Raw genomic sequence first — 25136 nt, forward strand, 5'->3', positions numbered from 1 at the left:
ACAATGAAGGATACACATCGATCATGGACACACTACTTCGATCACATCGGTGTACCTCCGTTTTAGTTCCAACCGAACGACTACACACATCTTTCATGCCAGTCTCGCAGGGGCCACCCCTGAAGAGGGAAGGCCGTTCCTGAGAACCAAAAAGTTCTTCTCGATCCATGACGAGATTCGAACCTAAGCCATTCTAGCCGAGCGACCACTCACCTTTTTTTCAGGGTGGCATTTGTTTGGGTCGACTCTAGAGACATTTGAAATACAAACGCCTTCATCCCTTAACATCCTATCCCACTTTTCTGCACCAATCGGGATAATGAAGACGGGCATATGACATAAAGTGCGCTAACAATGAATTTTGACCTGGCAGAGGAGGGGGGGGGGCATGCTGTTTGCTATATAATAATAGGGGCAATCCAGCTGACAGCGGTTATTTTATATGCACACCAGCGTGTACACGGTACCTCGGTTTTTCGTACCAACACTTTTCCATGTCAGACCACCCACTCACCCAGTCCTGCACAACTGACAAGGGTAATCCGTATACTGGAAAACCCGCATGACCTCAGTCGTTCAAAACGAGTTCGAACAAGGGATCTCCTGGTCAGCAATCGGTACACCATGTTTAAGCGTCTGTTCATCGTGAGAAGCGTGTTAAGCGAAAGCGTCGATAACCTAATTTGCATAAACATGAACAATTTAAAGGGCGTGTATGGCTCTATTTTTTGTAACCTTGAAATAGACGAAAATGGTTCTAAAGCACAAATTAATGTACGATGAATTGATGTAAAGTGATTTATATTCAGTTTTTGAAAAACATATTGTAATTTCTAATCAAGTATGTTTGGTGACATACGTGAACAGTTCATATTGAACGGCATTTACACCTGCTTAGGGCATTCTACACGTTTTTTTTTTTACTATATTGTCGTTTGTGAATCAGCCTTTACTAATCACTTCCACATTGTCTTGTAGGATATGATTTTAATTTGTGGCACCCGAAACCATAGAATACAACATCAGTATTGATCGAACTAGCCCAACATTGAATTCTAATTCTTGTTTTTAATTTCGAATATTATGGCAAATATTGAGTTAGAGATTTAGTTACTTTAATCTACAAGCATTTGCGTAATTTTGTGGAAACAAACGGGGGATCACGGTGGCTAAGAGGGTAAGACGCTAGCTCGCTAGGCCGGAGGTCGGGTGTTCGATCCCTGCATTGTCCAATAAAGTTCATCCAGATTTTCAGGCGTGGTTCTCTCTTGTCAGTGATGCAGGACGGAGGGCCTGACAAGGACAACTGTCTAGTCGTTCGGATGGGACGAAAAACCGAGGTCCCGTGTACACATTGGCGTGCTCGTAAAAGATTCCTTGACAGTTGGAATTCGATATAAGAGTAGGCCGTAGTGCCGCTATCCGGGCAAAATTTCCCTCATAGCACACTGTATGGCGTATGCCCGTCTTCATTAGCACAGTTCGGAGCAGAACAGTAGGACGTTAAACCCCATTTCATTTCATTTCGAAACAAACGACAATAGTATTAAAGATGAATAAAAGTATAGGGCTCTTTAAAACCTTTGAATTGTTTAATTCAAAGATATCAGAGGATAAATCAAAGGTTTCATTAGATTTGAACGGTTACATTTTTACTGTCATAAAGAACAATGACTGGTTGTTTCACGTTGCTATGACGATTTCCGTTTATATCATATGATATCTCCGGTATTTTCTTCCTGGTTTTGTTGTCAGGTGACGTCACTTATTCTTCCTCATGCAGGACAATATTCTATCGAATGGAGCATTATCCAGTCATCATTTTTTACTTTGAAAATAGCATGAAATTGGCTGACTGACACACGGATACCTTAAAGTTTTGTTCAAATTTCAACTGTTAAAAATTTACAAAAATAAATCAGCTTGAACAGTACTACAAATCCACCCGGGCGTCCTCGACAATCTCCCTTAAACGCAACTTCTGACCCTTGGTTTGGGGACTTATTCGTAACAAAAACTTCTTCATTTCCCAGTGAATGGTTTACCCTTTTACGGGCAGAATTACAGTCCATGTAAACGCCATAAAAAGACATAACACGTGACCCATCTTCTTTTCATTTCGGCACGGCACCCATAATGATTTTGTGCAAAGTTCTTGGTGGACCGGGTGCAGTAAATTCTGTTCGACATAAGCCAGTTTCCGAATTGGGACTTTCTAAAGCCCGAAATCACATGATAAGAACAGAATATAGTCGTGAATTTTAATTAGCTGTGTAATAGAGAGAGAGAGGGGGGGAGAGGGAGAGAGAGAGTTTAACGTCCACTCAACATAAACCTGGTCGGCCATTCACCCCCCCCCCCTCCTCCTCGCTGCTCGGCTGTGTAATGAAACCTGTAGGCCTACTGAAACAGTTTTGGTGTTATTATGAACTACGCATGACAACTTATTCGGTATTAGCATAGAATTGGCAGTGAGATTAATATCTGCTTTAAACCTACTTTATATCGTGTGGGTGGCGAATGCGTGTTGTTTCCCATTGTCAGTGGTGCAGGACGGAGGACCTGGCGAGGAGCAGCGTCTAGTCATTGGATGGGACGAAAAATCAAGGTCCTTGTGTAGTCAGTGGCATGCACGTAATAGAACCCCCGACAGTACGAAATAAGAGTATGGCGTAGCGCCGCTATCATGGCCAAATTGCCCCCACGATGCACAGCATTAGACAGGGTGGAGAAGAACAGTAGGACGCTAAAACCAATTCTTGCTAACATGGACACATGTTAGCAAATCGCATCGAAGCTCTTTGATGAAGAGAGAACCAGCTTAAATATGTATGGTGATAATACTAGTAATATGCCAAATATTAAAGCATAGAAGTAAAAATTTATTTTCGATATGAGATCTCTTTAAGTTGTATAAATATTAGGAAATAAATGAAATGAAATGGGGTTTAACGTCCCACTGTTCAGCTCCGACTGCGCTAATGATGACGGGCATACGCCATACAGTGTGCTATGAGGGAAATTTTACCCGGACAGCGGCGCTATGGCCTCCTCTTAAATCGAATTCCATGGTTCTTTCGCTTGACGCCAATGTATACACAAGGCTTCAGTTTTCCATCCCATCCGCACGTCTATAAGCTGTCCGTTGCCATGCCGGACACTCTTCCCGCACCACTGACGAGGCGGAACTACGTCGGAAATAAATATAGGGAAGTTGTAATTTAATACACTCATTTATTGTCGAGAGAAGTTCTCTTTAAGTTGTATAAATTTAGGGAAGTTGTGATTTAATACTTATAGTGGTGTACCATTTACGCGCACGTTTTATATAGCGGATAACGCCCTTTGACATCAGCCAATAGAAAACTCTAATATATGACAGGAAAAAATTTGGTGACCACATGTTTCACTGAACTTATATATTTAATTCTATTTTTATATATAGTGGGTCAATCTTTTGTTCTTTTTGACTGTGTTTGATAGAAAAGGGAGACGCACTCTTCTTTCGGAATTCTAGTACGGAGGACACTCCTTTCTCCGTTCTTTATGCCTAATCGTGAAGTTAGGAGAGATACGTTTCTAGTGCCGAGAACGCCTCTTTCTCATATCTGTATGCCTGATAATCTAGTGAAAGGGATACGGTTCAAGCACCGAGAGCATCCCTTTCTAATATCCGTCCGGTTGCCTGAACGTTAGAAGAGAAGAGTTTCTAGTTCCCGGTACTGCAACACTTCTTGTCTATTAGCTTGTGAAGTTGTTATTTCTTTCGCGGAAAACGCCAATTTCTGGTAATGTTATCTGTAAGATTGTAAAGTAGTGGCTGTGAAGTCTGTGCCTGAGAAGTCCACTGGTTGAGTTGTTTAAGAGACGAGTAGAAGATGTTCAAGCTATTTTTCTATATAAATCTATGGTTTATAGTCTACATATCTCGTACTTCAGGTACTAGTATTTTGTTAATTGATTTATTTTTTTTAAAATGCTAGCTTAGTTGCACGGATGAATGTCTTGTATAGTTTTAATTTAGATTTAAAGACTATGCGCGATTTAACGTTTTAGAACCACTTGCATGAACCTCTAAATAGGAAAATCAGTCCACAAATGGTTCAATTCCGGAATTTGAAAACACCCTCGACAGCCATCTTTATTTGTCTTGAACCGAATTGGTATTTTGATTTTGTTTTCTTAATTGAATGAGGAGCCACGGTGGCTAAGCTGGTGAGACACTGGCTCGCTAGCCTGGGAGTCGCATGTTCGATCCCTGTATTGGTCGAGAAAGTACATCGAGATTTTCCGGCGTGGTTTCCCCTTGCCAGTGGTGCAGGACGTTCGGATGGGACGAAAAACTGAGGTTCCGTGTACACATTGGCGTGCACGGAAAAATCCTTTGGCAGTTGGAATTCGATATACGATTTGGCTGTAGCGCCCATGTCCGGGCAAAATTGCCATCATGGCACACTGTATGGCATATGACCGTTTTCATTGTCCCAGTCGGATCAGAACAGTAAGACGTTAAACCCCATTCGTTTCATTTTTTTTTTGTGTTAAAATTTTACATCCATAATAAAGCAATAGTTCCTAATTGTCAGTTTTATCATTAGATACGGCGCCAAATATAAAATAAAACACCATTAAATTATAAATAAGCTATAACACGTACTTATGGAAGTACAATTACTAACATATTTGAGCGAAGTTTTCTTGCAAATTGTAACATATGAAGTTACTTTAAAATGTAGAAGTTCAACCATTTGTTTTTCAACCTTTCTTCTTTTGTCCATGGTATAAATGATATTGTCCAGTTTATATGTAATGTCTAGCACAGCACCTGATAGATTGTTCATGGTATAAATGATATTGTCCAGTATCTTTGAAAGGCATTTAGTGAACGGGATATATAATAAACTGACAACTTTATGGATAACATTCACTATAGGTTCATTAACTGCAACGTTTCAATGAGGATCCTCATTGAAACGTTGCAGTTAATAAACCGGATCCTCATTGAAACGTTGCCGGTTTATTTATGATATTGTCCAGTCTATATGTACTGTCTAACACTACATCTTCTAGATTGTTCATGGTATACATGTTATTGTCTAGTCTATATGTAATGTCTAGCATCACACCTGATTGTGTAAATATGTCCATAGTATAAATATGTTAACGGCATTCTATATTTCTTGTCTTGCGTCAAATCTACTAGATATATCCATGACAATTCTATATTTCATGTTTAGCACCAATATCCATGACATTTCATGTTTTGCGCCAAGCCTTTTGTTTATGTCGATGGTATAAATAATATTGATCGTTCTGTAAATGAAATGAAATGAAATGGGGTTTAACGTCCTACTGTTCTGCTCCTATACTGGGCTAATGAAGACGGGCATACGGCATACAGTATGCTATGAGGGAAATTTTGCCCGGACAGCGGCATTATCGCCTACTCTTATATCGAATTCCAACTGCCTGGGGATCTTTTACGTGCATTCCAATATATACATGGGACCTCGGTCTTTCGTCTCATCCGAAGGACTAGACAGCTGTCCTTGTCAGGCCCTCCGTCCTGCTACACTGACAGAGAGAAACCACGCCGGAAAATCTGGATGAACTTTCTAGGCCAATGCAGGGATCTAACACCCGACCCCCAGGCTAGCGAGCCAGCGTCTTACCCACTTAGCCACGTGATCCCCTGATCGTTCTGAATTACACGCCAAGTCTGGAAGATATATCCATGGTATAAATAATATTGACCGGTCTATAGTTCACGCCAAGTCTGGAAGATATATCCATGGTATAAAAAATATTGACCGTTCTATAGTTCACGCCAAGTCTGGAAGATATATCTACGATGGTATGAATAATATTGACTGTTCTGATATATCCATGGTATAAATGATATTGACTATTTCTATATTTCATGCCTTGCGTAAAACCAGATAGAAATAGCTATGGCACATATGATATTGTACTTCTTTATTCCATACCTGGGCCTACGTGCTCTATATTGGTGTATCGAATGTTTATATAATATTGCCCTGTCGATATTTCACGCCTTGTAGTATATTTAGATTTTATCATGCTGTAATATATTGGGAGAATTCATTGACCTAGTAATGCAGAGAGAGGGAGAGAGAGGATTTAATGTCGACATTCAATAATTCGCTTGCACGTAGGTTTTTTTTAGTAGCGTTAGGAAACCGGAGGACCCGGAATAACCCACGAGGTTGGACAGGCGACCCGACTTCTTGTCACGTACAACCAGGGAATCGAAACCACGCCAGTTGACTCGGTGACAGACCTTATGATGCAGTGTTGAATGTTAAGTGTGTGAAAATGTGTTGCGTGGATGGTGCGCAAAAACTCAAAACCATGCCGCAAAGCTCGTCATTGCGTCCCTTTCACTTAGTCCCTGGTGTGGTGTGTTAAGAGTGAATATGTGTTACGTATATTATGTATACATGTTAGGAGTGTTGAGTGTTGAATGTGAATAGGAAATAAAGATCATACAAAACAACAGCACAATTTCTTAACTCCTTTAACGAGAAGTCGTATCAGGTGTTATATTTTACGAATCCATGTCAAATGGCATTTTGAAACAAATTGGCGGAGACTGTAACAATAAAACACCCACGGCAATATTGTAAATACCCCACAGATGCGCTTTTCATGATTTGAATTATTCATATTCAGTTCATCCCCTCCCTAGATCTGTTAATATGTACATAGGTAATCCGTTATCCAATGTAAATATAAGTAAACTTTTGATGTGTAATCAAATAAATCTGCTCTACCGTCTAGACCTGGATTTTATTATTCAACCTACAGGTTTTCATGATCAGCAATATTCATGAAAGTCTGACTATGTAATTTGGTTTAAATTTTGTAAAATAAAATTCTAAGATTATTAAATTGAAATATACTTCACTTAGCCAACTGTGAAAATTTTCAAGAATATTTAACATAATGCTCATGATCGCTTTTATTCCGTTCCTTACAGAACTGCACAGTGCATTAATTTGAGAAATGAAATAAAATAGTGTTTAACGTCCTACTTTTCTGCTCCCACTGGGCGTTGAAGACGGGAATACGTAATGCAGTGTGCTATGTGCTATGAGGGGAATTTTGCCCGGACAGCGGCGCTACGGCCTACTCTTGTTTCGAATTCCAACTGTCAAGGGTTCTTTTACGTGCACGCCAATGTGTACACGGGACCTCGGATTGTCGTCCAGTCCGAACGACTATACGTTGTCCTATGTCAGGCCATCGGTCCTATGTCTTAAATCGACATTTTAGTCGAAAACACTAAGCATATTTCGCGATTTTTAGAAGTTTTTATTCTGCTTCCATTTAATAAAATTGAATAGATTTATTTAGTCTTTGTGTGTATGCCGGATGTGATACAGAGTAGAACCGCAGTTCAAAACAATATCCTAATTTTTAGATATGGCGGCCATTTAGGGCAGAGATCTATTCTCTGGCACTGTGTGCAGAATGCCTTGGCAGTTGACCTTTTCAAAATGTTCTAAACCTCCACTAGGGGATCACGTGGCTAAGTGGGTAAGACGCTAGCCTGGAGGTCGGTTGTTCGATCCCTGCATTGGCCGAGGAATTTCATCCAGATTTTCCGGCGTGGTTCCCCCTTGTCAGTGATACAGGACGGAGGACCTGACAAGGACAACTGTCTAGTCCTTCGGATGAGACGAAAAACCGAGGTCCCGTGTATACATTGGAATGCACGTAAAAGATCCCTTGGTAGTTGGAATTCGATATAAGAGTAGGCGATAGTGCCGCTGCCCGGGCAAAATTTCCCTCATAGCACACTGTATGGCGTATGCCCGTCTTCATTAGCCCAGTTCGGAGTAGAACAGTAGGACATAAAACCCCATTTCATTTCATTTCATTTCATTTCTAAACCTCCACAAAGCCCTGATGGTTCTCTAGATCCCCATATTTATAGTACAATGTACAGTAGCGGGGTCGTAAACACGCGGAGTCGTGAACACCTTCCCAACGATCATGTACGGGGCACTGAACTCAAAAATGAGGTTGGTAAACGTGTCTATTTATTTTATTTCGTCTATTGTATAACGGCTGTCATTTGGTATGATTAATATTACACGTTTAAACAACAAGGAAATAGACATGAATATTCCAAATTAATGACATTCCTTCCACTTAACCTTGACTCAATATCAAGCCATAGACATCGACCAGGAACTTAACTGGCTGATTTTTTAAAATAAAAGTTTAAAAAAAAATTGAGATGAATATTAATAAATCGATAACTACCAGGAAGATCCCCGACTCTTTGTTGTTACACCGGGAACTTGGCCCAGAGCGGCACTCATCTTGTTATTCTTCTTACTCTTCGTCTTCTTGTGGGCGACACCTTTTCAGGTGCGATTTGGCATGATTGTTCTTTGGAAGGGAGAGAGAGAGAGAAATGGGGTTTAACGTCCACTCGACACAGACTAAGTCATTTCGGGACTAACGTATGGTTTAATTTTATTTCAATAATTCGCTTGCGCGTAGGGGTCTTTAGCAATGGGAGGAAGCCAGAGGACCCGGAGAAAACCCACGAGGTTGGACAGGCAACCCTACTCCTTGTCACGTACAACCGGGGATTCGAAACCACGCCAGTTAACTCAATGGCAGGCGTCATGATACAGCTCGCACATGCTAACCATTCGGCCATCTAAATCCCCTCTTTGGAAGGGGCATTGGAAGGCCGAATGGTTAGCGCGTGCGCGTTGCATCATAAGATCTGTCAGTCTGGTATTGGTCACAGTGTTGCCCGAGACAATGCCTCGGGATTTTTCGGCGAGGTGCCCGAAGGGCCTGGCAAGCATCAGCGCCTAATCGTTCGCATGTTACGAAAAACCGAGGCCCCTTGTACACATCGGCATACATGTAAAAGAACACGTTAGTTGAAATTTGAAATAAGATTAGGCATTATCGCCGCTGTCCGGGCAAAATGTCCTCCCTATCACACTGCATGGCGTTTATCCGTCTTCATTTTTAACCCGAATAGAGCAGACAAGTAGAACGTTAACCCCTATTTTAGTTTGTTTCATTTCGACTCATAAAAACAGAGATGATTATTGCTAAGTCAATAGCAATTGAAATCCTAATTATAGGCTAACAGATAATTAAAATGAGTTAACCAATGTAATGAGAACAACACGATAACATAAGTTTTTTCCCATTCACATTACAACTTAACGTATTAATAAGATAAGATTACAATAAAGATAGGAGTAATATCTGTTTACGTGTTCACACCATCTTAAGTTCCACAATACACCAAGATTAATTAACTATAATCTAATTGATTGAGATTACAATAAATTAGAGAGTGGTTATTGTATTTTTTGATTATGGTGTAATTTAATATAAACCTACATGTACCCTAATCTTGATGAAATTGATATGAAAGGCTTAAATTACCTTCAATTTCAATATTGAAATGAAATGGGGTTTAACGTCCTGCTGTTCTGCTCCGACTGGGCTAATACGCCATACAATGTGTTATAGGGAATTTTAGGTACCATGGCCTAATCTTATATCGAATTCCAATTGCCAAGGGGATTTTTACGTGCACGTCAATGTATACATAGGACCTCGGTTTTTCGTAACCACCCGAACGACTATACAAACTGTCCTGCACCACTGACAAGGGGAAACCACGTCTGAAAATCCCGATGAACTTTCTCGGTCAATGCAGGGATCGAACACTCGACCTCCAGGCTAGCGAGCCAGCGTCTTACTCACTTAGCCACTCCAATTTCAATAATATAATATGTATCAGAGTTGGTATATGGCTGTTTATTCATGAGGCTAGTTGATAAACTATTTTGTGTAATGCCGACTGTATATATTGTACATTTCTAAATAAGTTTTTTAAAAAAAAAAAAAAAAATATCTGAGCGCATATATTTTTTTTTTTAAACAAAAAACAAAATATCTGAGCGCATATATTATGTTTATACAAAATATGACATGAATTGGTTACAAATATTGCAAACTACAATATTGTGCTTGTTGAAACATCTGTCTAAATATGTTCCAGAGAAAGAAAAAAATCGGGTTTAAAGTCCACTCGACACCAAGTAGGCCATTTCGGGACTAACATATGGTTCAATTTTATTTCAATAATTCGCTTGCTCGTAGGGCTTTTTAGCAGTGGGAGGAAACCAACGAGGTTGGAAAGGCGACCCTACTCCTTGTCACGTACAAGCGGAGAATCGAAACCACGCCACTTGACTCAATGACAGACCTTATGATTTCATGCGCACGCGTTAAATATGTTTCAATTCTGTTCAGTTTTTGCAAAGACATGATGAAAATTTGTCAACGCTCGACATACACTGCAGACGATATAAAAAGGACATGACCAAAACAAGCCAGCCTTGTCTGCGATATCACCCCGGTGGAAGAGGGCGTGAAATAAAGCTATTTCACACACACAAGCCAGCACCACCTATATAATCGTCACTAAAATCTTTACGTGACAAGGAGTAGGGTCGCCTGTCCAACCTCGTTGGTTTTCTCCTGGTCCTCCAGTTTCCTCCCACTGCTAAAGACCCCTACGCGCAAGCGAATTATTGCAATAAAATTGAAACTATGTGTTAGTCCCGAAATGACCTAGTTTGTGTCGAGTGGACGTTAAACCCATCTCTCTCTCTCTCTCTCTCTCTCTCTCTCTCTCTCTCTTTCTCTCGGGGGGGGTTGGATGGCTGAATGGTTAGCGTGCGCGCGCTGTATCATAAAGTCTGTCATTGAATCGACTGGCGTGGTTTCGAATCCCCGGTTGTACGTGACAAGGAGTAGGGTCACCTGTCCAACCTCGTGGGTTTTCTCCGGGTCCCCCGGTTTCCTCCCACTGCTAAAGACCATTATACGCAAGCGAATTATTGAAATAAAATTAAACCATATGTTAGTCCCGAAATGACCTAGTTTGTGTCGAGTAGACTTTAAACCCCATTTCTCTCTCTCTCTCTCTCTCTCTCTCTCTCACTAAAATCTTTTGATGGGCCTCTTATTAATCCGATTGAATCGTTGCCGGCAGATTATCTACCGATGATATTTAGATTTCCTAATTAAATGTGAATTAATCAACATGAGTACATTTTAGAGTTTATTAAGCCGCGGAAAATTTAATTTCATATTTTTCGAATAATGGAAATGACGCACAAAGACATTAACTAAGGGGGCGATATGACACATTGTTTCAATCTGTTTAAACCCATGTCAAACTTCCTCTGTATAATTATAATCATCCGCATTTAAATTAATAATCTCTACATTGAATAATTCTCGCCGTGTATTAATCATTACTGACTAACGAATGATTAAAAATCTTTTTCCTGTCTGGTGTATTAGAGATACAATCGTTCGTGAAATATCACTTCATATGGTGTGACGTTCTTGAGTGAGCAGGAACTTGTTTTTGTCGCCTATCAGCTATAAACAAAAGCAAGTTAAAACCATAATTCTGAAAGTTATATGAAATGATAATTATGGTAGGTCCAAGTGATGCTTTATTTTTTTTTAAAATGCTTTTAGGGTTTTGAAATGCACCTTGTTTTGTGTTTATTTATATTTAAAGATACATTATGGGAGATTCGATAACGAGTTGGCAGTTCTCACAATAATAGTTAAAACCTAGATAATGTAAAGGCAATTTGCTGAAAGTTTCATTCAAATTGATCCACTATGAACCGAGATTCAACTAAGCGATTGAAATTTCCGCCTAGCCTCGATCATCATTACTAAAGTTAGTACAATAAACAGCATAGTCTCGATTATCCAATTAATCGTTGAATCGTGAAGGAAAGTTATGCAGTAAATCGGTTCATAATCCACCAAAGATCGTAGGCTAGCTATATGCCATCTAGAGTTGATTATGGTCTGGATAGGTTAATTAATGTTTAATTAATAATTTAGATAACATTTCAGGCCTAAAGAAAGACCTGCAATAGACAGATTTAGCTCTTTCATAATGTATGTTTAAATATTCTAGATTATTCCACGCCCACGTCGCTGTAAAACACCCAACTAAACAAACTAGGGTGTGAAATCATAAAATTAGATGACTTTATATCTTGATAAAATAAAACCACAGGAAACACTCGGGTAATTTTGTATAATATTAATCTCTGCATTTTTCGTTTGGGCTTTTCAATTATGTCATGCAAGGAATGGAGGAAATGAAATGGAATGGGGGTTTTAACGTCCTACTGTTCTGCTCCGACTGAGCTAATGGAATATATCTAACTAGGTTATTTTAGCCTAACATAATATCATTTTTATTTACCATAGGTTAATACATCGAACTAGGTTATTTTTAGCCTAACATAACGTCATTTTTATTTACTATAGGTTAATATATCTAACTAGGTTATTTTTAGCATAACATAATATCATTTTTATTTACTATAGGTTAATATATCTAACTCGGTTATTCTTAACCTAACATAATATCATTTTTATTGACTTTAGCCATATGGTTAATTTAGTGCGACCTGTAGCGTTATTAGAATATCGTCTGTTATGGATTCTGTTATGCTTAGAAATTATTCTTGCTGAACAAATACACCTCAAACATAGTCTACCATATTATTTAGAGTCAACGCGGTGGTTATTATAGAATCCACCCCCCCTTCAGCCTATACTTCTTTGTTCTTTGTGACTATTGTGTTATTTAATACTTAGCAATTTTTAACTTTATCTAAAGGTTTAGCGATAGCTCAGTATATAGTTCTGTTCCATAATTGTTTTTTTATCATTTACGATAAGAAAAGTAATTACCTTACACTGACCGGGCCAATTCGAGTAATTCATTATTCAATACAAAAAGAGGGGCGTGGCACGAATTAAATATCTACTTTCGTTTTAATTAAAACATGTTGTAATCTTTATTCATCTATATTCGTCATCGCTGTGTTTCTAATTTTGGTATAGTTGATATGGGCGGGGCGTGTTATTTTATTCAGAATCTGGCCGACTATTTTAAATCGTGTCTCTAACTTGGATTCATTCAGTCGACCAGCGTTGCTGTGAAGGGCGGTTAGACAGGAATTCCACTGACCTTTTCTGGCACTGTGTTTTCTTAAAGATATTTAAGATGGCAGCAAAGAGACGTAGTGTACAGTTTTTGTATAGTGGGAAACTTTGTGTGACTTGTAATCTCGTGTATTTTCATCATGTGACTGGTGGTGCGACTATTGAACCCAGGGTTGTACCGTGAACTGCGAGGAATAGCTCCATCATTTTTACGCGGACAGGAAAGAGGAGACAAAATTTTAATGAATGCTAGAATGTCTAAGTTAACGATCATAGAAAAACTGAGTGCGGATAATGAAGAGGAAAATAGTTGAATGCTAGAATGTCTAAGTTAACGGCCATAGAATAACTGAGTGCGGATATTGAAGAGGAAAATAGTTGAATGCTAGGGTGTCTAAGGTAATAATTCTCATAGAATAACTTTGCGAATATTGCTTAGGATAGGATAATTATATTTCTTTAGTGGCCATGATCGTTTAATATAGAGAAAACCTGTTTTCTACCATTAAATAACTTTGCGAATATTGCTCAGGACAGGATAATTATTTTTCTTTAGTGTCCATGATCGTTTATTATAGAGAATATCTGTTTTCTACCATTAAGTAACTTGGTAAATTTTACTTTTAAGATTGTTTGGCTACATATGAATTGAAATTTAATTATTTCGTATTTGTTAAAATTGAAATACGAGATTTTGCGATTCACTTGACGTTTTGACGCGTTCCTAGACTGGGAATAATTTTTAATTTTGTATTTTATGGACTTCTAGGTTGCTGAATGGTCTAACGCATGCGTGTCAGAGCATAAAGTCTATCACTGAGTCAAGTAGCATGCGTGTTAGATCGTGAAATTTGTCATTGAGTCAACTCAAGTGGCATGGTTTCGATCCCACACTTGTACGTGCCTGCCTAACCTCGTGGATTTTCTCCGGGTCATGCAGTCTCCTCCCACTGCTAAAGACCGCTACGCGCATGCGAATTATTGCTATAAACTTGTACCATATGTTGATCCCTAAATGACCCAGTATATGTCCGGTAGAAGTTAGACGATATAATACGCGTTACTGTCGAAACCTAGAATTGACCCCTCTCTCTCTCTCTCTCTCTGTCTCTCCCCTCTCTCTCTCTCTCTCTCTCTCTCTCGGATAGTTGGTACAGTATATTTCATTCAACCCAGGCTTAACTGACAGATTTCGTTATGTATTTCAGGCTGGTTCTTTCTGTCGGATAACACCCCGGTTTGCTATCCTCCGTTCGGATGTTACAACACGACATATCCGTTCAACAATTCTGCAAACATATTACCGCAGTCTCCCGAACGGGTTGGTGTCGGTATTTATGTGTTTCAAGACCACCTGCATTCCGTTCGTTTAGACTGGGACGTTTCTATCCAAGAGTTATCTACCTTGATTGTTCCAGACTTGAAAACGATTATTTTGATTCACGGTTATCAGGATAATGGAAGGACACTGTGGATAATGAAGATGGTCCAGGAATTATTTAATAACAGGGTAAGTTTAATTATGCATTTTGAAAAGGGCCGGGGTGTTTAGGAAGAGGTTTAATGCGAAATGAAATGAAATGGGGTTTTAGCATGCTACATTTCTGTTTCGACTGGGCTAATGAAGGCGGGCATACATTAGTGAGCTATGAGGGAAAGTTTGCTCGACAGCGGCGTTACCGCCTACTGTTATATCGAATTCCAAATGTAAAGGGATCTTTTACATGTACGCCAATGTGTACACGGGACCTCGGTTTTTCGTCCCATCCGAACGACTAGACACCTGTCCTTGTCAGATTTAATGCGAGGAGGCTTGGATAAAAGGTTCAAGACCAATGCAAACAAGGGATTTCGAATGTTAAACTAAATATAATTTGGAAATCGAAATGCGAGTAGATAGTAGCGCCGTGATCATACGAGCACCTTAATTGTCAATTTAAACAGCAAATGGCTTTGTATCGCTCGGCGGTCAGAAAATACGCCCTCATGTAACCCCACCCCCATACTTACATACACACACATGCATGGATCTTGAACTTTGATTACAAGAAGATAAAATCAGAAAATAAGTATAAATACTTGTGTACATTATCCTGACTTCCGAAGATAATAAAGAATTGCGGAAATGACCGACGACTCACGAGTTATATATCTAGTTTATTTATGTCGTGCATTTGTCAGCTTGTTGTTTGTTCATGCGCACAAAGATGAAATAGAGCATGCTCATACATCCATTTCTTATTTGAGGAGTGTACATAGCCACCAAACTTAACTTACGTTAGCACTTTTTTGTTTGCTTCTATGTTAACGTTTGTAATGTTAGGGAGGACCGTTGGACCGGACAGCCAGGTTTCCGGCCACTCATCTTGGATATCTTATACGTGTGTATCAATGTGTCAAAAATGAAATGAAATGAAGACGGGTATACGCCATACAGTGTGCTATGAGGGAAATTTTGCCCGGACAGCGGCACTACGGCCTACTATTATATCGAATTCCAACTGTCAAGGGATATTGTACGTGCACGCCAATGTGTACCCGGGACCTCGGTTTTTCGTCTCATCCGAATGACTAGACAGCTGTCCTTGTCAGGCCCTCCGTCACTGACAAGGGGGAACCACGCCGGAAAATCTTGGTGAACTTTCTCGGTCAATGCAGGGATCGAACACCCGACCTCCAGGCTAGCGAGCCAGCGCCTTACCCACTTAGCCACCGTGACCCCCGTGTCAAAAATGGATCTAGCCACACTTTCCTGGTCAGCATAGAGACACCGCCTTGTCAGTACGTTTATGGCCGGAATCGGCCACGATGATATTCAGCCCCGGGACGTATGAACCTGACTTCCGAAGATAAAACAGAATTATGGAAATGCCCGAGACCTATATCCAGTTTATTTAAGGTTTAGACATTGCTCATGTACTGATTCAAAAGCTACATAGACAATGTCTAGACTTTAACTCTTGCTGGACATTTCATCATGATACTGAAGAGAATAAAATTGGGCGATATGTCACAAATACTGGAGATTTCATCCTGATACTGAAGAGAATGAAATTAGGCGACATGTCACAAATACTGGACATTTCATCCTGATAGTGAAAAGAGTAGAATTGGACGAGATGTCCGGGGTCACACACATTGGGCAATGTCTAGACTTTAACTCTTACTGGACATTTCATCCTGATACTGAAGAGAATAAAATTGGACGATCTGTCAGAAATACTGGAAATTTCATCCTGATACTGAAAAGAATAGAATTGGAGGAGACGTCCAAGGTCACACACGTACTGGACATTTCATCTTGATACTGAAAAGAGTAGAATTGGACGAGAGTCACACATATCGGACACTCGAGTCTGAGGAGAAGGAACATGATTCATTTGAAATGTTCGTATAGCTAATAAAGTTGTACGATTACACAAAATATCGCTTTGATTCATAATATCTTCAAGCAGACACATCAATCAATATAATACGCCTGTGTCATCCTGACTTCCGGTGATAATTAAGGAGAGGTTTTCGAAAGTGACACATGCAATCATTTCTTTGGAAACTTAACTTTATTCATGCTTGTCATTGTATTTTGTGGTTACTTTATTAACGTTATACAATTAATGATTCACTTTTCATCACACAATATATAGTCCACAAATCTTCTCTAACTGGGTTGTCTTCTTGCATCTTTTATAACACATGTTAGTTTTAAGGTCCCGGCAACCCTGGACGTCTGCAGCCTAGCCGCTTTGTTTATGCAGCTTCCCCCCTCTCCCTTTCCTTCCCCCACAGTTGCCCCATGCCCCAGCGACAAACAAGACCCGGCCTGCCCTAAACCCATGTGACCCTGTAGCCTCCGCGGTGCCTTTTTGTCGACAGTGACTATCACAGTTCCCCAAATCCCTTGATCTAGCAGCGCCAGCCATCCCATCTCCATAGTGACTGCCACAGTTCCTAAAACAGCTTGATCCTGAAGTTGCTCAGTGACTGTCACAGTTTCGCTTACCGTTTGGTCGTGCAGTAGCTGCAATACCTCGGTCCCTGTGACTCCACATGTAGATATATATGTATGGAAATGTGTTTCAGGAACCGATGAATATTTTAACACTGGACTGGCGAAGAGGTGCTGATGTGTTGGTTTACCATCAGGCTGTAGCCAATACAAGGATCGTGGGAGCTCTAGGTGCTGAAGTGATACGGAAACTGGTGGCCGTTGGGGTCAGTTCTAGGGCTATACATTTAATAGGCCATAGTCTAGGAGCCCATATAGCAGGATATATTGGTACCGAAGTTAAATATACCAGCAGAATATTCAGAATAAGCGGTGAGAAATGAAATGAAATGGGATTTAACGTCCTACTCTTCTGCTCCGACGTGGCTAATGAAGACGGGTATACGCCATACAGTTTGCTATGATGGAAATGTTGCCCGGACAGCGGGCTACGACCGACTCTTATATCGAATTCTAACTGACAAGGGATCTTTACATACACGCAAATGTGTACACAGGACCTAGAGGTTTCGTCCCATAAGAACGACTAGACAGCTGTCCTTGTCAGGCCTTCCGTCCTGCACCACTGACAAGGATAAACCACACCCGAAAGTCCCAATAAACTTTCTCGGCCAACACCCGGGGATCGAACCCTCGTCCTCCAGGATAGTGAGCCAGCGTCTTACTCACTGAGCCAACGTGGCTCCATAACTGGTGAGTAAAACATCAATAACCACAAGAAACTAAACCTCATTACCCGTAGAAGACTTTTGGTAACCATTAGTAGAATCAGTACATCCTCGTGTATTGTTAAAATATATAATTTCCGGATGCGAAGAGCAAGTTCCCTTGTACAGATTGGTGTGCACGTAAACGAACTCTTTATTATGAAATAAGAGCAGATCGTAGCGCCACCGTGGCGCATAGTATGACCGTCTTCATTATCCTGGTCGATCCAAAATATTAGACGATAAACCCCATTTCATTTTCGTATCATTTATAAGTTAAAAGGTCGTAGGACAACAATTTGTATTATGTATGTTTTCAGGTTTAGATCCAACAATAGGACTGTAACAGTTAGCATTTTGTGTGTTTTTAGATTTGGATCCAAACTATAGCTGTATAACAGTTAGCATTTTGTGTGTTTTTAGATTTAGATCCAAACTATAGCAGTATAACAATTTGTATTTTGTGTGTTTTTAGATTTAGATCCAAACCTTAGGACTATAACAATTTGTATTTTGTATGTTTTTAGGCTAAGATCCAACTGTAGTACTATGGCAATTTGCATTTTGTGTGGTTTTAGATTTAGATCCAAACTATAGGACTATAACAATTTGTATTTTGTATGTTTTTAGGTTGAGATCCAACTGAAGTACTATGACAATTTGCATTGTGTGTGGTTTTAGATTTAGATCAATCTATATGACTATAATAATATGCATTGTATATTTTTAGGTTTAGATTCAACTGGGGGGACAATAACAGTTTGTATTTTGTATGTTTTTAGGTTTAGATCCAGCTGGTCCATATTTTGAAGGAACTCCTCCAGTGGTTCGATTAGATGCTACTGATGCTGTATTTGTGGATGTTGCCCACACCAATACCGAACCACTGCACACATTAGGTAAAGTATATACAACACTCATTCCGATATGAATGACATGTGGAAGAGGGTTTTAAATGCCAATTTGTACGCTGGGTTTTGTATTTGTTGTTATCCCCGAAGGTACCAGCACTGACACCTTGTGAGAATGGAGCTCTGCCCTCATCGGTATTTCACCCCGGGAATTCTATGTCAAGACACCCAATCACCACGTGTTAATTCAGTGTTGTCTTTTGATTTGACGTGGGTCGGGTGGCCGAATGTTTTAACGCGTGCGCGTTTGATCTTAAGGTCTATCATTAAGTCAAGTGGCGTGGCCTCGATTCCTTCGTGTACGCGACAAGGAGTTGGGTCGCCTGTCAAATCTCGTGGGTTTTCTCCGGGTTCTCCAGTTTCCTCCAACAGCTAAAGACCCCTGCGCGCATGCGAATTATTGAAAAAATAAAATTGAACCATAGGTTAATCTCGAAATGACCCCCCCCTCTCTCTCTCTCTCTCTCTCTCTCTCTCTCTCTATCTATCTATCCCTCTCTCTATCTATCTATCTATCTAATAAAACACCAGATGATTACACATAATAACACAGAATGTCGACCTTTTTACAAATTGTTAGTTCGTTTTTTTTTTCTTTTGACAACTGGATCATCGACCGCATGGAGGTCGAGATTATGATTAACCTTTCCGATGAAATCAGATAGACACTATGTAGGAATCTTTCTTCGTCCTGCTGGTTAGTGTGCCAGGGCCTTAATCACCGAGCAACCGTGGCTCTATACAGGCCAAGTACAATAACCGATTCTTTGTTCCAAAATGTAAACATTTACATGATTGGAACCCGTTCTATTTTGGTATACACCAAAAGATATGAGTTAAATTCCCGGCAGAAAGTCGTGATGTTATGTGTACTATATTTATTATTCTACTCCCGTTCTGTTTATAATCTAATCGTGTTCTATTTTTAGGTTTAGGTATATTAGAACCTGGTGGGACTGTCGACTTTTATCCTAATGGTGGTGTGAATCAGCCGGGGTGTGGCAGTACCTTGTTAGGTAGAATATTAAACTTGTTTGAAAAAAGAGATCGTAAGTATTAAAATACACGTTTATACTATTTTAACCTTAGGTCACCTGTCCTTTTTCGCGGGGTTTTTCCAGGACCTCCGGTATTCTATCACAGCTAAAAAATCTCTACACGTAAGCGAATTATTGAAATAAAATTGAACAATATGTCATCATATTAACTCTAAATTTCAGTCCATTTTTTTCCACTTAGCTAAGGGCAGTGGTGGTTTTTGTACTCGGAGCAGGACACACTTCCCATCTCTCCCTATTGTACTCAATTTACAAGTATAACCCATGGTATTACATCCCGGCTATCCCAAGGTTTAATACTTGGGCCCTTTATTATTTGGGCACCCACCCCAATAGAACCCACTTAAAAAGTATACACCATTGTATTAGATCACGGTCTATGCCAAGTTTCAGTACTTGCCCTTTATTGTTCGGGCGTCCAACCTAATTTTCACAATTTACAATGTTCCGCACGTGGCCCTTGATTTATTATTTGTTGATTGCATACACGATCTGTAGTTTCATTTATCTGCGGAGCCGCGGTGGCTCGGTTAGTAAGACATTGGATCTCCAACCTGGTAGTCCCGTGTTCGATCCCTTTGTTGACGAGGAAGTTCATCGGTAATTTCCGGCGTGGTGCCCCCTTGTCAGTGGTGCAGGACGTAAGGCCTAGCAAGGGACAGCGTAGAGTCTTTCGGGAGGGACGAAACACCGAGGTTCCGTGTACACATTGGCGAACGTAATGATCCCTTGAATTTTGGAATTCAATATAAGGACAGGGTGTCTTCATTAGCCCAGTCGGAGCAAAACAGTAGGACGTTATACCCCATTTCATTTTCACTGATCTCTCCTTTTGTCTTTATATATTTCAGTCAAGCAGTCGATTGGTTGCAGCCATCTTCGGGCCACAGACTTATACACGGAATCCATCAATTCAGAATGTCTATATGCTACACACTATTGTTTATCGGTACATAATATATCCGAGTCCAGTTGTCTCCCCTGTACAAATGTTCACTGTCCGCAATTTGGCTATAACTCCGTACAAAACGGTTTCGCCGGTATATTTTACTTCAGGACAAATAGTAGATCTCCATTTTGCACACATCCATATTGGAATCCTTATTATTAGACTAACTGTCTTGGCCTTCATAAATAATAAACTGATTTGTTCCGTATTGAACAAAGGTAAGGTCGCCTGTCCAACCTCGTGGGTTTTCTCCGGGTCCTCCGGTTTCCTCCCACTGCTAAAGACCACTATGCGCAAGCGAATTATTGAAATAAAATTGAACCATGTGTTAGTCCCGAAATGACCTAGTTTGTGTCGAGTTGACGTTAAACCCCAGTTCTCTCTCTCTCTCACTCGTTATGGTTACTACACAATGTGCCTGATATCACCTCCGGTAAAATAACTTTCATCGTTTATCAATTATGAAGGCTCGGACTGTAGATCAAACCGGAGTGGGTTTGGGTGTGGGGGATGGAATGGTCTAACGCGTGCACATTAGATCATAATAACTGTTATTAAGTCAGGGTGTTTGGTGGCCGAATGGTTAATGCCTGAGCGGTTGATCATAAGGTCTGTCATTGACTCAAGTGTCACAGTTTCGACTCCTCGTTTGTACGTGACAAGGAGTAGGGTCGCCTGTCCAGCCTCATGGTTTTTCTCCAGGTCCTCCGGTTTCTATTGCTAAAGACCCCTAAGCGCTACGAATTATTGAAATAAAAATGAAACATATGTTAGTCCCGAAACGATCTAGGGTGTGTCGGTTTGATATTAAACCCCAAACAAAAATATCAACGCCAAAGTGAGAAAGTCTGGAGAAAGTATTATATATGTAATTTGCATTTATCTACTGTTTTCTTGCATTGTTCGATGCCCGTGGTAACCTGTTCTACTCTCGGGCGAAAGTTCGGGAGGTTTCATGTCTGTCGTTTACCTGCCAGGCCGACAAGCCAATGTGATTCGGATGTGAGGAAAATCCGAGGTCCACCCGAGTACATTATTGTCATGCACGTAAAAGAACCTTTGCCAGTTGGGAGATCGATGGAGAGTGGGCGAAAACACCACTGCCCTGTGCAAAATACTTCTACCTTTCATAACACACGTAACCATAGAAATCGTTTGTTTTGTCTGCATTGTGTTGTGCAGTTATTGTGTATTTTTTTTTATGAATTAATAGGGCAATTACAGATCTTGATATTATATTAAAACATTTAACATTTATGGAAACTTTGATGAAAATTGTTGGTCTTCCCCTTTAACAATTGGTGTTCTGAATGTACATTTAATATATTCCTTTTAATTCTTTGGTATGCCGCTTTGTAAAGGAAAATAACTGTGATTAGACAAGCTCTGGCGGTACTAACTGTTTATACTTTAAATAATGTTCTACTTACTATATCAGTATCCTGTCCCATGTTGTTAATACTCAGAATTGTATTGATCTGGGGTCTGTTTCACGAAATTTTAACTAAGATAAAATCTAAATTTTAGTAATTTGATCGGATAATATTAGATTGATTTTAGTGCTTAGCCAATCAATATTGAAGTATCTACTAAAATTTGGATTTTATCTTTAGTTAAGATTTCGAGAAACAGTGCCCTGTTTTATTGATTTTATTAAAAAACACTTCATATACTTTAGTTTTATGTTTTTTAGCGGGGTGGGGAGGGTAGATGGCCGAATGGTTATCACGTGAGCGCTGTATCATAAGGTCTGTCATTGAGTCAACTGGCGTGGTTTCGATTTCCCGGTTATACGTGGCAAGGAGTAGGGTCGCCTGTCCAACCTCGTGGGTTTTCTCCGGGTCCTCCGGTTTGCTCCCACTGCTAAAGACCCCTACATGCAAGCGAATTGTTGAAATAAAATTTAACCATGTGTTAGTCCCGATATGACCTAGTTTGTGTCGAGTTGCCGTTAAACCCAATGTCTCTCTCTCTCCCTATATGTTTTGGGGGAGGGGACTGGTACGACCCCAGTGTCGATCGAGAAAGTTCCTCGTTAAGGACCACAAACAGTTGCACATCGACGTCTGTGAAGAATTTTCCTCCCTAGGATTGTACACGTGACCATGGAGCAAAATAACCATATGTTAGTCTCAAAATGACTCAAGTATTGTGTTGGCGAGACGTTAAACCCCATTCATACAATTTCCTGTTCTCTTTTACCAGCCACAACATATGGCTTTTTCCATAATTATTTGTTTTTGGCGAGGGCTAGGTTAAAAGGGGAGGGGCGCTGGACTGAAGCCAGGGGCCCCGATATTAGAGGGGTGGAGGGCAAAATTCGTACCATAAATAAATGCCGTATGCTAGGGTAGAGGTTAACAAGAGGAACATCCAATTTTCGCACCTCCATTAAGGCAACAAGGGGGGATGCGATTGAAAATGTCCCCTTTTTACTGAAGATGCATGGGCTCCAGTGACATTTTGACCTATAGGGGTCTTATACAAGCATAATCTGATCCTTGGTTTGACCCACTACAGAGAGCAAGTCGGAGCAAGTCGCATTGCTATGGATAGACCATTCTACTGGAATCCTCGGCACGTAAATGATTGTGAGTGGGACAGGTATTCTAAGACTTCCCTGGGCTCTGAGCTTTTAGTTGTGCCGGAGATCTCTGAAAGGACAATAACTTCCTAGAAAGGGAAGTGCGGTTAATTCTAGATATTTGTATCTAACCAAGTTTAGTTACTCCCTGTAAATATTACTCCTGTTCAGTTTACAATGAAATGGGGATTAAAGTTTTACCGCGATGGCTTAGTGCGTAAGACGTTGACTCGCTAACCTGGGGGGGGGGGGGGGTCCAGTGTTCCAGCCCCATGTTGGCCGAGAACTTTTATTGGGATTTTCCGGCGTGGTTCAGTAGTGCGGGCCAGAGGGTCAGACAAGGGTTAACGTATAGTCCTTCGGATGGGACGACAAACCTAGACCCGTGTACACATCGGCGTACCACGTAAAAGAACCCTTGGCAGTTTGAATTCCATTTAAGAGTAGGCCGTAGGATCGTTGTCCGGGTCAAATGTCCCTCACAGTACACTATATGGCGTATGCCCGGCTTCATTAGCCCAGTCGGATCAGAACAGTAGGAAGTTTTAGCCCATTTAATTTCATTGATAATGGGCTTTTCCGGCGTGGTTCTCCCTTGTCAGTGATGCAGGACGGAGGGGCTGACAAGGACAGCTGTCTAGTCGTTCGGATGTGACGAAAAACCGAGGTCCCGTGTACTCATTGGCGTGCACGTAAAAGATCCCTTGACAGTTGGAATTCGATATAAGAGTAGGCCGTAGTGCCGCTGTCCGGGCAAAATTTCCCTCATAGCACACTGTATGGCGTATGCCCGTCTTCATTAGCCCAGTTCGGAGCAAAACAGTAGGACGTTAAACCCCATTTCATTTCATTTCATTTATTTCATTGATAATGGGCGTCTTCACTCAGGAATTACTATAGGGAATTGATATCAAACTCAGTCATATACAGGAATTATAATCAAACAATTGGCATGATTTTTAGCCTCGATCATATAGCAATATACATGTACACATACGATGTAGATTAGCACTTATGAAGGGTCTACTAAGGTAGTAATGCGTCCATGGAGATGCGAAGTATATAATATGACTTTGCTCTATTATTATATATATTGTTCATTCAGATTCATTTTCAAGTAGGCCTAATTATTGTAAATATCCGGACGGTACGGTTATAGGTCAGTCTTTGTCATATTAGTGCGAACATTAACCCAACGAGCTAGGTTTGGGGTTTCGTTACGTTCAACACATAAAGAATCTCCTACGAGTTTTTATTTTTTTTTTTTTTTTTGATATCAAAAAATATCAACACAAATCGATAAAGTAAAAAAAAAAAACGAGGCTCTGACGAGTAGGAGATTTTATTTATCACTCAATCCTTTCTTACATGCACAAATAAATAAATATAATTCTTTGTTATTGACTTTACTTTTACTTAACCTGATTACATTACGGCGTAGTGATACTTCATTTTTTGACAGCAATTCAACCATTGCAAAGTCCTTTATATTGACCCAGTATTTCCATGAAAGTCAATTAAATAAAAATAGTTCCTTTTTTAATAAGAAAGAAGTTACCTTTAATAAAAAATGAACTGTTCTTCGAAAATAAAAAAATAGTAGTTCCTTATGAAATTTATCCCATAAGCGATGTCTAGCGTAGAATGTATTATTGGGTGATAAATTAAGTTTCTCTGAACTCGTGTAATATGAATTTGATTGAAAAGCACTGGTTATAGCGTCCTGCTGTTCTGTGTGCACCATGCATTGGGGGGGGGGGGGCGCTTACCCGGAAAACGGCGTTCCGTCTAATTGAATTCCAACTGTCAAGGGTTCTAATACGTGGCGTGAAAGCCAACGTATACACAGGGAA

General features: G+C 40.2%; 1 protein-coding gene across 3 annotated transcripts; it reads left to right on the forward strand.

Moving 5' to 3' along the window:
- The first annotated feature begins 3441 nt into the window (after positions 1–3441).
- Positions 3442–22371, forward strand: LOC126819532 (lipase member H). Of its 3 annotated transcripts, none has more exons than XM_050547663.2 (6): positions 3442–3939; positions 14277–14578; positions 17149–17386; positions 18564–18680; positions 19622–19741; positions 20602–22371. In XM_050547663.2, the coding sequence occupies exons 1-6, from the start codon at positions 3879–3881 to the stop codon at positions 20859–20861; spliced, it is 1098 nt and encodes a 365-aa protein (XP_050403620.1). In that variant the 5' UTR covers positions 3442–3878; the 3' UTR covers positions 20862–22371. The 3 variants fall into 3 exon arrangements, with proteins under 3 accessions (XP_050403620.1, XP_055956048.1, XP_055956047.1); XM_056100073.1 differs by lacking the exon at positions 3442–3939 and adding an exon at positions 11424–11525; XM_056100072.1 differs by lacking the exon at positions 3442–3939 and adding an exon at positions 13036–13467.
- Positions 22372–25136: the final 2765 nt, after the last annotated feature.

Source organism: Patella vulgata, chromosome 4, assembly GCF_932274485.2.
Source record: "Patella vulgata chromosome 4, xgPatVulg1.2, whole genome shotgun sequence".
NCBI classification, from domain to species: domain Eukaryota; kingdom Metazoa; phylum Mollusca; class Gastropoda; family Patellidae; genus Patella; species Patella vulgata.

Bases quoted from the DNA above. Each gene is read 5' to 3' on its own strand.
- LOC126819532 (XM_050547663.2), top strand. From the start codon at position 3,879: ATGTTCAAGCTATTTTTCTATATAAATCTATGGTTTATAGTCTACATA. The intron at 18,681-19,621 runs GTAAAGTATATA...TTCTATTTTTAG, and splicing joins CGAACCACTGCACACATTAG to GTTTAGGTATATTAGAACCT. The intron at 19,742-20,601 runs GTAAGTATTAAA...TATATATTTCAG, and splicing joins CTTGTTTGAAAAAAGAGATC to TCAAGCAGTCGATTGGTTGC.